The 16,321-nt window shown below is 32.5% G+C and overlaps 3 protein-coding genes and 1 pseudogene across 3 annotated transcripts; 3 read left to right on the forward strand and 1 right to left on the reverse strand.

Annotated features, from left to right (window-relative positions):
• Positions 1–1,813: 1,813 nt before the first annotated feature.
• Positions 1,814–4,669, forward strand: LOC110698308 (B3 domain-containing protein REM16-like). Its single transcript, XM_021875741.1, has 5 exons — positions 1,814–2,101; positions 2,745–3,234; positions 3,432–3,584; positions 3,902–4,089; positions 4,204–4,669. The coding sequence occupies exons 1-5, from the start codon at positions 2,006–2,008 to the stop codon at positions 4,480–4,482; spliced, it is 1,206 nt and encodes a 401-aa protein (XP_021731433.1). The 5' UTR covers positions 1,814–2,005; the 3' UTR covers positions 4,483–4,669.
• A 2,281-nt stretch (positions 4,670–6,950) lies between these two features.
• LOC110689538 (B3 domain-containing protein REM16-like) lies at positions 6,951–10,036 on the forward strand. The gene is made up of 8 exons (XM_021866344.1): positions 6,951–7,013; positions 7,116–7,362; positions 7,445–7,591; positions 7,839–8,029; positions 8,161–8,587; positions 8,698–8,828; positions 9,245–9,423; positions 9,558–10,036. Exons 1-6 carry the CDS (start codon positions 6,951–6,953, stop codon positions 8,805–8,807), a joined length of 1,185 nt encoding a protein of 394 aa, XP_021722036.1. The 3' UTR covers positions 8,808–8,828; positions 9,245–9,423; positions 9,558–10,036.
• On the forward strand, positions 8,820–9,815 carry LOC110689634 (B3 domain-containing protein REM16-like). The gene is made up of 3 exons (XM_021866435.1): positions 8,820–8,874; positions 9,245–9,423; positions 9,558–9,815. The coding sequence occupies exons 1-3, from the start codon at positions 8,820–8,822 to the stop codon at positions 9,813–9,815; spliced, it is 492 nt and encodes a 163-aa protein (XP_021722127.1).
• A 28-nt stretch (positions 10,037–10,064) lies between the features above and the next one.
• LOC110689726 lies at positions 10,065–11,208 on the reverse strand (annotated as a pseudogene).
• Positions 11,209–16,321: the final 5,113 nt, after the last annotated feature.

Here is a 16,321-nt window from a genome sequence, read left to right on the forward strand (position 1 = left end):
ATTACCCGTTTGGTTTAATGTAAAACATTTTCAATGAAAAATTAGTTATTATGGAAAATATATTTTCAAGGAAAAACACAATTGCAAATTAGTTTTCCTTTGTTTGGTTGCATACAAGAAAAGTCCAAGAAAAATAAAAAAAATAAGAGTGGAAATGTAAGGATGAATGAGAGGGAAGTAAAAAAAGGAGGTAAGGAAGAGAGGAAAATGTGGCTTCCCCTTGTTTTGAGAAGGAAAATGTTTTTCATCATTAAGGATGGAATTTACCACCCTTGGAAAAATTGTTTTCCACCCTTAACAAACCAAACAAAGGAAAATGGGAAAAAAATGGAAAACTCATTTTCCATGAAAACCTTTTACATCAAACCAAACAGGGCCTAAATTAGTGTCATGTCTAATTAGTTATCAGTTAAACTGATATATTCAAATATGTTAATATGTAGATTTTGATACAGAGTATATACCAATTTAATCGACTTGAATAAACTTAAATAAGAAGTAAGCTAAGTTCGTTTAGAATTTAGACGAATCTATATAAGGATTGGTTTTTTCCTTTTTTTTTTTTAAAAAAAAAAGGCTTTTTAGATAAGCAAATTTTCAATTGAATTTTTAAGAGTTCCCTCAAACAAACAAATAACACTTCAATACTTCATAGCAATTGGAAATCATAAAGACACTTAATTTCTAGTTTATTTTAATTAATATCATTTATTTAGTCCCTCCATTTTATAATAATTGCAATACTTTGAGTGATACATATATCGATTTACAACTTTAAAGCATTAATATGTGTAAATATGTCTTACTCTTGCCTAAGCAAATTAGCTTTGCGTAAATATGTCAAGCTAATTTGCTTGGGGTTAAAACTTGCCAAATAAATAATTCAACATTATATAGAATAATTGAAATATACAAATGTTGGAGCACAAAATATATAGCTAATATAATTTTCTCTAAGAAAAAAAAAAGTACTCTCCGTCCCCAAAACTTCGACCCTTTTAGGTTTATTTTGCGGTTATTAATAAACTTAAATAAAAAAAATATATTGGAAAGATAAATTTACACGGGGTTTGTAAAAAGATAAAGAATTAAATATACATGAAAAAACAAAATTTTATATGGGGAAGTTAATTTTACACAAATATTGTTGTAAATTGGTAGGTATTTTAATGCAAATGGGTCAATCATTATGGGGCTAAAATTAGGCCAAAAGAGTCGAAATTTTGGGGACGGAGGGAGGGAGTAGCTAAAATAATACTCCGTAATTAGGTTAAAAGATTATGTGGCATATGGCTACTAATTTGACAATTAGCCTATCACTAGAGTTGCTCTAAAATTGATAAAATGAAAATATGAATAAAGATTACTTCAAAAATGTTTTACATACAACATTTTTTTATTAAATAGTCACAAGTCAAATTGTTGCAATTATTACGAAATAATGAAAACATTTATTTGTTATGGAGAATAAGAAGATAAAAAATTACCAACTCTATTTTTTTTTTAATATATCACTTTGACTTATGCGCTATTGACATACCATCTTTGATTTATTTTTCTTATTGTACTATTTAGGGGGAGGAGAAAGTACTACTTGTATATGATTTAATTAGACAATTAGTCGTAATGTTATTTTTATACGGAGTAATTTAATTATGTTATACTCCGTAATTTTTACTAACAGAAAATTAAATAGGATCTTGCTAACAAACACATTGGGACGTTGGATAAACATTTAAAATCCTACTTAAAGTGGTATTAATTTGGGAAAGCATGATAAAACCACGTGTCTACTTTTAACTAGTAGCTTATCCAAAGTAGACGTTTGTTAGCATTTTCTAATTAAATATAACGGTCAAAATAACGTCTCAACAGAGAGATCATTAAAAGAAAAAATGAGACAGAATAGATGGAGCCCAGCAGGCAACATTATTTACTGCACTGACTAATAATTTGTTTCTAGTTATCTGGGTTCCAAAAAGAAACACAATTACCATTTCCAAATATGAAGAACAAAACTTGGGAAGAGGAAATCTACTGGAAGAATTTTCACTTTTCTCAATTCTCTTTAACTTTGCCCACTGATTTTCATCAACACCTTGTAAGTGTACTCTTGGCCCTCTTTTAAATTAGTATTATTGATGGTAAAAAATAAAAAAAAAAATTGTTTTTGTTTTTTTTTTTTTTTTCAAATTTACATGCATTGCTTGAGTTTGAGACATAGCTCATTAATAATGTGATTTTTGGTGTCTAATTTAGTGTTAATTACTTGTACTTTCCAAGTTTTAAGGGTTGTCAAATGTTGCTTTTAATCTGGGATGAATGGAGTAGTTTGTTTTATAATTTCAATTAATTCCTGTATTTTATTAGTGTGGATTATTGCTTTCAATTGACATGTTTGCTTTTTAATTGATCTGTCTAACTGGAGAGGAATGTGAGTTGGCTTTATTGAACATTATTCTTACTCCAATTTTTCAATTTTATGATTATAAATTCCTAAATGATCGGTTGGAAAAGATACTTCCTTTGTCCGAAATTAATAGTCCAAATTCAGTTGTCACATTTTTTGGTATAGCGGTATAGGTTGTTACATAAGTCAAAACGTTGCAACTAAAAACACGGAGGAAATATCTGAAGTGTCCATCAGTTCGAATCCTAGAGTTACACTACTTTTTTTTAGCCTACTAAACTTCTTCATTTTGTTGCTCTTATATGTGTGTTTTTTCGTAATGTGTTAAAAACAGACACTTCCTAAGAAGTTTAGTGACAACATGAGAGCCAAGTTACCTGAACAAGTAGTTCTTAAAGTAAATGGAGTTTCTTGGAATGTTAACTTGAAGAAAAACAAGGATGATATTATGTTTCATGGAGATGGGTGGGAAGAATTTGGAAATGCTTACTCTTTGAAGAAGGCGGATGTCCTAGTCTTTAAGTACAATCGAAGAGAGTGTTTCGAGGTCTGGCTCTTTGATCGAGCAAGTTCATGTGAGAAAGAAGCTTCTTATTTTGTGAGGAAACCTCAGCAGCATAACTCTGATGATGGAGACGATGAGGAGGATCATAATGATGACTGCAGTGAAGATACAGCAAAGAGTTTGACTGAGGGAGAGTTCACTGATGATACAAGCCAAGAAGATCACGACGACTGTCATTATGATGCTTCTAGAGACAGGCGTAGAAAAACACCTGTTAGGACTCCCAAGAGTAGTTCTGCCAAACCTGCTCGTTCAAAAGGTATAAATTTTTCACAATCTATACCTTATAAAAATCGAAAGGGAATCTGGAGTTTCGGTTCCAAGAGCCCTTAACTCTGAAATTGTCACTAGACAAATGCATCTTGTCTTTGTACTTCTGATAGTTTTACTGTTTCATTGGCTTCAGAGAAAAAAGTCTGACAGTTTTATGTATTATTCTCTTCATTCTTGCTGCAGATGTTTCTGATGATCCAGATGAATCAGACGAGAATTCTGATGAAGAATTTTCCATCTCAGAAGAGGCTAAAACTACTCCGAATAAAGCAGCTACTACTAATTCAGCTGGAAAATTGCCAACTAATGCTTCAAGGAAAAGGAATCGCAATGGTGGTACGTTTTATAGTTCTACTACAGAATAAGGGGTGTAAATTTGCATAATTTTTGAGACCTATAGTGCTTCCTACTTGCATTGGTTAAGTACTTATATTTCCGTGTTCAAAATTGCAGAAATAATGTACATATATCTTGAGTTTTTAGCGGTACAAAAGAATGGCTAGGAATCAAAGCCCTTGTTTATATTTGATTAGGGAATTGAATGACCAAGAAATGAAAGTTCCCTGATACATGTTTCAGCTTACATCAGTTACTTTTTTTCCCTTTGTTTTCTTTGGTGATTACATACGACTATACTTGTGATTCCTTCGCAGCTAAAAAGATATTTGGCAAAGGAAGTGGATCAAGTCTTTATTCAGTGTGCTACAAATCAAATAGAAGAAAGATTACTGATGAAGAGATAGCAAATGCTCTAAGAAAGGCCAAGGTAGCAAAAGAACAGCACGTTAACTCTTTTCATGTAGTGATGAGACCTTCCTGTGTTTACAGGCGCTTCTTTATGGTAATGCCATGTAATTTATAGCATTATAAATCCTAATTAGCTTATTCTTAGCTATAACTTCCTGTACATTCAACGGTTTAGCTTTAACCCGCGCAATTTTCTGTCATGTTTCAGACAATCCCTGCAGAATGGGAACTTAAAAGTCAATTTAGAAAAGGCCAAGAAGTGTCTCTCAGAATGCAGGGGAAAATATGGGAGTGCAGCATTTACAAAGACGGAACTAAACTAGGTTTTCAAGGTTCAAGATGGAAAACTTTTGCTCGCGACAACTTCTTGGAGGAATACGATGTGTGCTTGTTTGTTCCTTCTGTCTCGAAGAATGAAAGATTTGTCCTCGATGTAACCATATTCCGAGTGGTTCCTGATATTGTTCTTCCTAGTGTAGACGTGTAGTAACTTTACCTTGACTGATGGATGGGTTTGTTGCTGTATTATTGATGAATGTTTTTCTGTTTTGTAAATTTTGTGCTAGACTAGATGGCTGCTGTAATTGTACTTTTCTATCCTACTTGTCTGGGTTATTGGTATAATTAACAATGTATGCATCAACTTTGAAAATAATACGAACAGTCTAGTAATCTTCAACTATCATAGTCTTCTAACAGTAGGTTAAGTATTGGCACATAGCTACTATTTACATGCCAAGTAAATAGTAGCTATAAGTAAATAGTAGCTATACGACAAAATAGTGGTGAATTTTTTTTTTTCTTCTAGTGGTACAATATTTGTACCATTGTTACATATATTAGTTATAAATAGTACTACTAAAATACGAGTAGCTTATAATCTAGTACTCCGTAGTACATTAAAAATTTCACTGTAAGTATAATCGTACATCAAAAATACCACTATAGCAATAAAAAAAAATCTCAAAAACTAAGTGAATTTACCAATTAACCCTCTTATATGCATCCTAAACATATAGGAGCTATGCGCCTAGTTGTACTCATAACAGTATTTACTCCGTAGTAGTAAATAGTTAAATGTATTTTTTTGCCAAAAGTTTAACAATTATTAAAACACGGAGTAAGAAGGTAAATTATGCAAAAAAAATTCTTTTTTTTGAGACACAACTATGCAATTACTGAAAACAACAATTAATTTTGAGATGACAAACAAAATAAAATAAAAGTAATGTACTCCTTAGTTTAAGTTAGTTTAGTTTAGTCCAAAAAAGGGGCCTTATTGTGTGGGGCTATTTTTTATTAACTCCTCCACAATTCACAAACCTGTTATGTACAGTACAACCTTCGTACTTTGTATATGAGCTTATTTATTAAAAAAATCTCGAGAAATCAGAGTAAATTAAGGTAATTAATTGCATATTAAATACTCCAAAATTTCCCTATTTAATTTCTCTTCATCATCTTCTTAATAACTTCAACCATTTGTATTTAGGGTGGCATTTCACTGTTAAAAAATGGAGTCTGGGAATTATAAATCATGGGAAGAAGAAATTTACTGGAAGAATTTTCATTTTGCTCGTTTCTCTCTCATTTTACCCACTAATTTTCATCATCGTCTCGTAAGTTTTCTGTATTTAATTAAATTACTGCACATTTTTTAAATTAGGAGTATTAATTTCACTCCATTTCTTTACTTTGATCTTGTAAAATAAACTATAATTAAATTGCCATTGTATTTTTATTGCTGTTTTTTCTTTTACCATGGATTTGTTCGTTAATTATTGATTATTATTGTGTTATTCTTTTTTTTTTTTTTTGTTTTTTTTTTATATTATTGGAATAAGGGTTTTTGAGTTGACTTGTGTAGTTACGAATTATGATCAAAGTTTTTGTTAGGGTTTAACAGTTATCATTTGTCAAAAAGTGACCTGATCAAATTTCAATTGGTATGAGCAAAATGATTTAGCATAACTCAAACTTTATCTAAATCCGACTCAACTCAACCAAACCCGACCAGTCACCCAAATTGACACGTCTAGGTGTATCTACGTGGTCTCAGGGTGAATTATTGTTGTATCGTTTACAGAATGTAAGTCTTTAATACAAGTAGACTTTTCAGTGTAGTGGAAACCCTCGTTGTTGAGGAGTGACTTGATATATTGTTAATTCGGTAACTTCAATTGAACTGAAAGACATGCAAGTTGGTTGATTAATTAATTTATACGGAGTACCAAGTATGGGTATCAATTTGGTATGTGGTCAATGCATTAATCCTAATACCAATTAACACTTCTTTTTCGTAAGGGCCTTTCTTTGGATTTGGACTCGAATGAAGCTTTGCATATGATTTTTTTAGGAATGGCGCGAATAAGATGATATTCATTTTATTAACAGCCTATACTCTTAACAAGAGTCCTCTTAGGGCCTGTTCTCATACGTTTATTTTCAATTCAGTTCAGCTCCTAATTTCCTTCTCTTATAAAATTTTCAATTCAGCTCGGCTCAGCTCAATTCAGTTGGGTTCAGTCAATGAGAACAGACCCTTAATAGGGTTATGCACAAAAGATCAACTCATATTATTAATGTGTATAAAAAATACTATGTAAAATTAAACTGTATAAGATTCCTAGTAAATAAGAATAATACTAATTTGCAACCAAGTTTTAAGTGCAAAACTGCCTAGCTACTTGCTCGGTTGCTCCTGCAATTTTATGGGCTGTGTACAAGCAACACATTGCTTGAATACACTTGTGAGAAAGGACTCTTCTAATTGTATCTCTATTATTTTTATTAAGTTATAGGATTTGGGTGTTTGAGCTTTACATAGTTAGGTTCATAAATTTGATGTAAAAGATTTGAATGCATTTCATTGCTTTTGTCACTATTATAAATTTCCGGGTTAATTCCTTCATGTTACTCCTCACAATGTTGGATTTTGTAATGTGTAATAATTAGATGCTACCCAAGAAATTTGCTGATCACATGAGGACACATCTACCTGAGAAAGTAGCTCTCAAGGTAAATGGAGTTACCTGGGATGTCAATCTGGAAAAAGAAAAGAATGATGTAATGTTTCGTGGAGATGGGTGGCAAGAGTTTGCGAAAGCATACTCCTTATAGAAGTCGGATATTCTGATTTTCAAGTACAATAGACATGAATGCTTTGAGGTCTTGATCTTTGATCAAGCAAATCTATGTGAGAAAGAAGCTTCCTATTTTGTTAAAAAAGGTCTACAGCCGAACTCAGATGGCAGTGATGATTCCGGTGGAGAGGCAAAAGAGACTTCGGCTGAGGAGGTACCTGATAAAAATCAAGGAGATGATGACTCTGTTGATACTCTTGGAAGCAAGCGTAGAAAGAACCATGGTAGGGCTCATAAGTAGAAGTGTATATATGTAGTGAACTTTTTCATGTATTCGTGTATCTAACTCTCTCTATCTCTCTGTAGATGGTTATGATGAAGATGACGGGGATGATACTTCTGATGAAGAGAATTCCGTCTCATCAGATGATTTTATTACTCCAAAGAAAACTGCTACTGAAAGAGTAAGAGAAGTGCCATCCAATTTTTCAAAGAAACGGACCTACAAAGTTTGTAAGTTCTATAATTTTTGTGCATATATGCATGTCATTTGTTTTCTTTTTCACTGCATTTCGAATCAATAGTATGTGCTACGTAGTTTCTTGAACTGGTCATCATTTCAGAGAAGATTAGTTCTGTTTTGATTGAATTAAAGGCAGTTGAGACTTGAATGGTAAAAAACAAATGTTTGATTGACCCTTTTGTGATGACTTAAACTTATATATGTAATGTAATGTTTCCTCTTGTAACGATTTTTCAGATGAAAAGAGTGAAAAGCCTATTCCTAAAAGACAAAAGTCTTATGGTTTAACATACATTTCGAATAGAAGACCAGTCACTGATGCAGAGAAAGAAAAGGCTTTGGAGAAGGCGAGGGATACATCCAAACAATACCTTAATTCCTTCATTGTAGTTATGAGACCGTCTTGTGTCTATAGGCGATTTTTTTTTGTAAGCTCATTCTTCTGCCAATTTACCACTTTGGCATCGAAATTTTTTTATGCTTATATATTCTGTTAACCGACTCCACTTATGGGATTAAGGCTTTGATTGATATTATGATAACCTTTTTGATGCTTTAGTCGATTCCAAAAGAATGGGAACCTACGTATGTTTTCAAGAAAGGCGAAGAAGTAATACTCCGTGTGAAAGATAAAACATGGGTGTGCACATTTAATTGCAGTAGATATACAGGAGGATTTGAGGGTGGCTGGAAAAGATTTGCTGTTGAGAATTTCTTAGAAGAATTTGTTGTGTGCTTGTTTTTTCCTGTTGTCGGCTCAAATGTTGGGAAATCTGTACTGGATGTTAGCATATTCCGAGTGACTCCAGTAGTTGTTCAACCTACCCCAGTAACTACATCCAATGTAGATGTACAAGAGATTTCAAGTGAAGATGGTAGCCTAGGAGATGATGATTCTGATTATGCCTCAAGAAACAGGAAAAGGCGAAACAACTCTGGTGCAACTCCTAGGGGCCATTACTCTGGCAGTAATGCTCATAAGAAAGGTATATTTGTCCTTTTAGATTATAAGTTTGCTCTCTATAATGAGAAAAGGTCCAAAAAATTTCACACATGTATATATATATATTTCTACTCTTTCTTTTATCTGCTGAAGGTCTTTGCGAAGATGAAGGAGATGAGAGTTCTGATGAAGAAATGACCAGTACAGACGAGGACAGTACGCCAAAGAAAGCTGCTGCAGGACTGCTAAAGGGAGAGAAGTAACAGCCAATTCTAATGGGAAAAGTAAGCACAACATTGTTATGTTATACAGTTGTGTGCCTCCTTACCTGTTAGTTCATGTTAATTCTTTTCTCTTGAAAATTTAAATACGTTACTCGTATAAAGTTGCTCAAATTGTACTTGTTTGATTGGAATTGAGCAAGAAATTCCGTCATCTGTGTTTAGTATGTCTAGTTGGAAACACTTTCACATTTTCCATTAAAACTCTCTTCTATTTTCTTCCCTTATTTACTACAGTAACTTGTGAACATGTATGAAATTTGTTTTGAATCCTTCCGGTTTTGTACGAACATTTATAACACCGACTTACTAGCTAGGCGAAGAATAAACACTCTTCACTCTTTAGTTTATACTCTAAGCTAGATGTTCTATGTTTTCCCTTGTATCATAAATGATGTGATGCTTTACCAAATTTTCAGCTGGAAAAACTACCCCTGGCGAAAACAGGACATTTTGTGAATCAAGTGTAAGACAAGCAACTGAAGCAGAGAAAAATCAGGCTCTTAAAAAGGCAAGGATAGCAGCAGCTCAATACAAATACCAATATCCTTTGATTGAAGTGATGAGGCCATCTAGTGTTCGTAGACGATTTTTCCTGGTAAATTTTCTTCCTTCATTGCATCAAATTTGCATCAAATAATGCATTCATTTCATCAGTGTCAATAATCTTTTTAAGTACTTTTGCTTAGATTACACGTGCCACTTCATGTATATAATATAATGTTTGTTCAGTCGTTTTCTAAGGACTGGAAAATCAGGCGCAAATTGAGGAACGATCAAGAAGTGATCCTTCGAGTTAAGGAAAAAACTTGGACGTGCACATTTAGTTTAAGTTCTAACAATGTTGGACTTTTAAGTGGCTGGAAATACTTTGTTCCTGATAATAAATTGGAAGAAGATGATGTCTGTGTGTTTGTGCCGGTTGGAGAACAGAACAAGACATTAGTCCTTGATGTTATCATATTCCGAGCGCGTCCAGAGATTGATTAATGATGTTTTGTAACTCTGTTTTTTAGACTAATAATTTGTTGTGAACATAATGGCCTCATTGATGGTCATTCTGCTACTCTGTAAGCTAGGAGGAGAAACTGTCAAATTTCGAGTTCTGAGGTGGATGGCTGATTTAATTTCTCTAAGATAAGGCCTCCCTCTTTTGGAAATGAGATTTTCAGGTTTGTTTTGTGAAGATTAGTGGGAACTGGTTTTGTTGATTCTTGTATAAATTTCAATGTTTTGCATTGTGAATGTGATTCTAACATGAAAGTTAACATGAGTATGTACATGACAGATATTTGAAGTAAAGGGAAATATTGTGTCAAAAAAAAAAAAGTAAAGGGGAATATTAATAAGACAATAGAGAGGTAATATAAAAGTCTATGGTAATACAAGGTTTATTATAATTTCTAATGGGCATGTAACCAATAATCTCACACAATTTACAAACGAGACGGGTAGCTAATAGTATAGTCCCCCTAAATAATCGAATTCACCCAATAGGCCAACATGACATAAAATCAAGTTACCTAAGAGTTTGAGACTAGCTAGTTGTATCAAAATGTAACGTTTTGATGGGTCGCATATAACAGGTAAGTCATTACACACATTATGCAGGTAAATTCCCTATTTCTCATGATTTTGTTTCTCACATGACATTTTCGTAAATAAATCAACAACTTTATTCAACTTTATTCAATTGTGGAGCCCACAATAATGAAAAATTGTTGATTTATTCACAAAAATGTCATTATGAGAAACCGGGGCATCCTCCATTATGCATTAGCAGCAAAACTATTAATCAAAGACAAAGCATTACTTATCAACTTCACAACATAACCAACCTTTTCACTCACTTCATCATCAACCTTCTTCCCTCCCTGAACGTCGTTAAACCCTTCCATACAAGTATCCTGATTCGTAATCGCGGCACTCATCCACGTTTGCACATTACTCAACTCAAACCTTTTGTTCCTCCTTCCTCTCTCATTTCTCCGTCGAGCTCCACTACTCATCAGAACCATCTTCATCTCATTTAGCGACTTCCTAACCAACCCTACAGCTTCTTTCGTCAACTCCACGCAATCTCTAACCGCCATATCTTTGGCAAATATTTTATTATTTATATCTGCCACATAATCTGCTGTCCGATTGGCTTCAGTGAGACTGGTCCCAATTGCAACATAGGTTAGCTTCCCGAGATCCGGGTCACCATTGTAGGAAACTGAAAGGGTAGAGTAGCAAAGGTTTGAATAGAGGGTTACTTGACAACTACTCTTGATAAAGTCATGAAGGGTTTTGGGGTTGGTTGAGGTGGTGGATTCGACGGCGACGAAGGAGAGGAGGAAGGGGAGGTGGATGGAGGTTGAGAAAAGGGAGAAGTGTGTAAGTTGCATGATTAGTGTAAGGTTGGATATTTTTTGCATGGTATGTAGTTGTTCATGAAATTTGAGGGTCTACGACTAACATTATATAATGCAAACAAGAGTAGTTTTTATTGGTTACTTACATACATTATAGAAGTGCATTATTAATTTAATATTGTAGGACATCATTAGGTGCGTAATCATGAATTTAATTAATATTTGCATGACATTAGTTAATTGATTGATTAATTCACATGGAATATATTAAAATTGTACTACTAGCTCTTTTTTCTAAAGGTATGGCGTGTGAGCATGAATTCCTCAAGGCCGTCAAAGGTGTGTTAATTGATCTCTCCATATAAACATAGATTATTGATTATATGTATGTACTCTTTCTGTTATTTGTCTTAATTTGATTGATATATTTTTTTAATTTAGAACTTTAAACCATTATATATTAATTATCAAAAAGTTTTAACCATAAAAAATTAATATATTAAAAAATTATACCTTGGTACAATTCTAACAGAGTAACAGACACTCATATAACTATGTTTGATCTTATGTTTATAGCACGAACATTGATCAAAATTATGTACCTTAATAGTGGAAGAGTCAAACTAAGACACTTAAACAAAATCGAGAGAGTAATTACAAAGGCTTTAAAATAAGTTTGGACAAATGCACAATGATTATTATTTTAATTTGCTAGGTGAAGAAACTAGGTCAGGTTCGATTCTTCAGAGTGTTGAAGACATTGAGGTGCACTTTTAGAGTAAAAAGTTATCATCCTCAAATTAAAGTGTCCATATAAAATTTGAATAATGATTATATGAGTTAAAGGACAAGCTATAAGCCTATAACCATTTAACCACTCCACCAAAACTAACAGAATTGTTGAAATATAAAATGGTGGACATTGATAATGGAGTGCTACCAAAATTATATACGAAGTATTATGAGTTTATGACACGTTAAAACTAGCAATCTACCATATTTTAACACTTTTCTGTCAAAAAAAAATACAAAGCATATTTAAATACTTCCTATTTCTCTTTGTTTTTTTTTTTAAAAAAAAAAAAAATATTACTCCGTAATAATAATAATTATTATGTTTTTTCCGTTTATTTATCAATACATAACTTTAACTATTAAGTATTAACATTTTTAATCATACATTTGTAGTAAAAAATATAAATTTGAATCTTATTAACCCACACTTTAAACTCGATCTAACAAATTTCATATAAGTTACTATTCCAAGTATAAGAAATGAAAATTGAAGTAAAATATATGAATAATGTACATTGTAGATATGTGAAAAGGGAAAAAATTGCAAAAGTGAAATCTTGATATAATCTTTATTTACATTTGGTTATGCATGGTGAATTGGTGATTAATGAAAAAAAGGTGGGAAATTCAAATAAATATTTTTTGTATATTAAATTTATTGATAAAAAGTCATATACTACCTTTGTTAATTGTTATCTGCAACTTTGGAATATTTTATATCTCACAAATAATACCTCAAAGTTGCAGATAACAATTAGTACATAGTATTTAATATTCATAAAAGAAATCGAATTTAACAAATACTACATATATATTCAATTGGACCAAATAAAGGTTTTCCTTCGAGGATCTACATTAAAAGGGAAGATCGATATTGCCTCATTAGTCATTACATACTTGTATAGTTCACACATGCATATCGCTTGAATTTATAGTCTACTTGACTACTTGTATATTTCACACATGCATATAAGAGGTTGTTATTTGTTAATATGATTGCCAATTTGCAAATACCTTTAATTCCATACCATTGCATTCTACGTCACTGTGCCATCATATCAGTAATAATACACTTGAATGTATAAATCAACATCAACTAACTATATCTATATTATTAAATCCATACTACTTACGTTGAATAATTTCGAGCTGAATCTATGTCAACGTGAGAACCGTTGTTGTTATTTGTCTTCAATTGATAATTTCATTTAATTAGTTCATTTCAATGGTTGGTGGTAGTATTATTTAAAAGATATACTAGTATATTAGTGTTATACTCCGTATTTCCATAATTATACAAAGTTAATACGTCATTCCAAGCTGTACGTAGTGTGAGATTTGATTATGTTAGTGAGATGAATATCGGGAAGGAGAATTGTAAGATTTGATTCTATATTATGCTACTTCGTATTAATCGGATAAGGGAAGAGTACATTTTATATGTAAGTTAAGACTATTAGGGTCTGTTATGATTGATTAAACTGAGTTGAATTGAACTGAATTTATTGGAGATAAACTGAATTTAACTAAATATTTTATAAGATAAGTAGAATTAAGAACAGAACTGAACTGAACTTGTTGGAACTGAAATGAAATGAACTTAAAATAATCTGAAGAGAATATACCCTTTCATTGACAAATATCGAAATACATAGTATACCAAAACAAGTATTACTTGCTCTTCCACACAAATGGTGGCGTGCAAAAACTTAAGGGTCCAAAGTTTGATCTTCCAACCTTTTGCTCAAAATTCTTGATACATAAGCACAATGCCACAACTTTCTCATAATATTTATCAGGCACTATTATATTAGTTATATGTTATAGCCATTAAATCAGGAAAATCTTGTAAGGTAGCGCCCTAGTTCACCTCATTTAAGATTCAAAAGTATTATGTCAGTTTGGATTGACAAAATGTTTTGTCAGTCCAGCGTGGGTTTTTGATATCCTATATTAGCTGGATGTTATCCTCTATGGTTGGATGATATCCTCTATTGGTTATATCATGATTACATATAACCAATAGCAGATACCATTTAGCCAATAAAGGATATCATAGACACAATCATAAATAATATCATATAGTGAATAGAGAATATCATCAAACCATTATGGGGGTGTTTGGTTCAAGCATATTAGGTACAAGGTATGGGTTTGAAATGACCAAAACCCATATCTTGTGTTTGTTTGTAGAAATTTCATTTTTCAAACTCATACCTCAAACCCCCAAGGTATGGGTTTTTGAAACCCAAGGGAGGAGGTGGCCAGGTGGGTATGGCTCATACCCATACCTTTAGTTTAAAATTAAAAGGAAAACTATCATTCCTAGATAAAAACCAAACACATGAAATCAAGTATCAAGTTCCAATCCCATACCATCCAAGTTTCATTCCTCATTCCAAACTCATACCATTGTTTGAACCAAACGCCCCCATATATCATAGATATCATCCAGCCAGTAGATAATATCATATAACCAATAGAGAATTTCAACCATCCATAATATTATATAGCCAATAGAAAATGTCATTAGATTATATGTATAAATAATTGAAGGATATAGATTATTTAATGGAAGATATGTATGACTTGTTTGAAGATATATATAATTTGTTTGAAAATATGTATAAGTCCAGTGAATATTGTCATTGTTTGAACTTTTATAACTTGAAAGTTAAAAGACAGGCTAAGCCTACGATAAAATGGGTATCGACCTTTAACTCTTTAAGTGGATGATTCAGTTTCATGACTAGCGTATAGTTGATCTCTACACTATACTCTCCATCAATTTCCTAGGAATCTAGGATCAAGATGTGGCATTGATTATACTCGTATGATTATGTGTGTTGGCCCAACTTTTCACAGCTCGTATGATATGATTTTGGGCTACTTACATTTGTAACAAGTGTGTAGTTTTGCCTTGTGTATTATTGTATTATGACACTTTTCAAACCATGTTTGACAAGTTGGGCTTTTTTTTAGTTTTGGCATAGTTCTGACTTTTATGTGGCTTGCAAAGTGGCACAAATGGTGGTGGTGGAGGTGATTTGTTTGTTAGAAATTTGTCTTGTTTGTTTAGTTGAGGATCTAAGTTGTCAAATTAGCTACTTGTAATTAAAATATGAATAGATTGTAATGAAAAAAATAATGAAGAAACACAAACTATTGAGTGCGGACGTCCGCACCCAATAATTCGTACGTCCTTACCATTTTGCTTTCTCTTTCCCTCTCCTTTTTCTCTTCCCTTCTCTTTCTCTCTCTTCTGCTCTTTCTTTTTTCTAGATCTAAATCAAAATCTGAATTCACATCAATAAGCATTGAATCAAAATTGATGACCTGCTTTGTTTGAAAGTAGATGACGGATGCAGAGGTGGAGGCGTTCGCTGGTGATGGTGCCATTCACTGGCTAGATGCAAATCACTAGCAGTGGTGGCATTTGCGAAGGTGGAGTCGTTCGCCGGTGATGGTGGTAGCGTTCTGTGGTTTATGGGTGCGGTGGCCTGGGTTCGGTGGTTTGATATCAGTCAACATTAAAGACATTAATAAAAATGTATCAACCAACAAAAGGTACTAATAAGTCAACAAAATGACACATATTAGCCAACAAAAGGATGAAACTATCAAACAAAAGCAACAGGTAAGCCAACAAACTAAACATATCAGCTAACAAAATGAAATATATAAACGAACAATTAAAATATACATATCTGCCAATAAACACAAATATATCAGTCAACTAAATAAACATATATGCCAAATGATGTCTGGAATCAGACAACAAAAGGGAAAAAAATATCAACAAAAAAAAAGAATATATTAGCCAAAACAAAAATCATATAAGCCAACAATTAAAACATATAAACCAAACCAGTCACGCGAAAATTTGCGTGCGAACATCTGCATGCAATAGCTTCTCATGAAGAAAACACATGCTAGGGGATGAAATTTCATTACCACGAGGATTACAATGGTTATTTCCTTCATATGTTATACTTAAACTTATTTTCATTATCATCATTTATTATCGGCTAATAAGCGAATAATTACGATTTTGAGTATCAACCCTTAAGGATCAAGACATTAATCAATTAAACTAACTTATGAAAGTGAGGGATAGCTCAAGTTGTTAGATCTTTCCCCCCCCCCCCCTCTGCTTCAATACTCTAATCCTCTATGATTTGAACTGTAATAGTCACAAATCATTCAACAAAAATTGAGCAACTCAAGCATAAATCTTAATCAACAACAAGCAAAATTCAAAATTACAATCACAACACAAGGTACAACAATCCCATAATTATTTGTTCATTTCCCTACTTGTATAATTCCAAACATTATCTTGGT

Source organism: Chenopodium quinoa, unplaced genomic scaffold, assembly GCF_001683475.1.
Source record: "Chenopodium quinoa cultivar QQ74 unplaced genomic scaffold, ASM168347v1, whole genome shotgun sequence".
NCBI classification, from domain to species: Eukaryota; Viridiplantae; Streptophyta; class Magnoliopsida; order Caryophyllales; family Amaranthaceae; genus Chenopodium; species Chenopodium quinoa.

Coding starts and splice junctions, on each gene's coding strand:
- LOC110698308 (XM_021875741.1), top strand. CDS start 2,006: ATGAAGAACAAAACTTGGGAAGAGGAAATCTACTGGAAGAATTTTCAC. Junction 2,102..2,744: donor CTGATTTTCATCAACACCTT/GTAAGTGTACTC, acceptor TGTTAAAAACAG/ACACTTCCTAAGAAGTTTAG. Junction 3,585..3,901: donor GAAAAGGAATCGCAATGGTG/GTACGTTTTATA, acceptor ATTCCTTCGCAG/CTAAAAAGATATTTGGCAAA.
- LOC110689538 (XM_021866344.1), top strand. CDS start 6,951: ATGCTACCCAAGAAATTTGCTGATCACATGAGGACACATCTACCTGAG. Junction 7,363..7,444: donor CAAGCGTAGAAAGAACCATG/GTAGGGCTCATA, acceptor ATCTCTCTGTAG/ATGGTTATGATGAAGATGAC. Junction 8,030..8,160: donor TCTATAGGCGATTTTTTTTT/GTAAGCTCATTC, acceptor TTGATGCTTTAG/TCGATTCCAAAAGAATGGGA.
- LOC110689634 (XM_021866435.1), top strand. CDS start 8,820: ATGGGAAAAGTAAGCACAACATTGTTATGTTATACAGTTGTGTGCCTC. Junction 8,875..9,244: donor AGTTGTGTGCCTCCTTACCT/GTTAGTTCATGT, acceptor CCAAATTTTCAG/CTGGAAAAACTACCCCTGGC. Junction 9,424..9,557: donor TTCGTAGACGATTTTTCCTG/GTAAATTTTCTT, acceptor ATGTTTGTTCAG/TCGTTTTCTAAGGACTGGAA.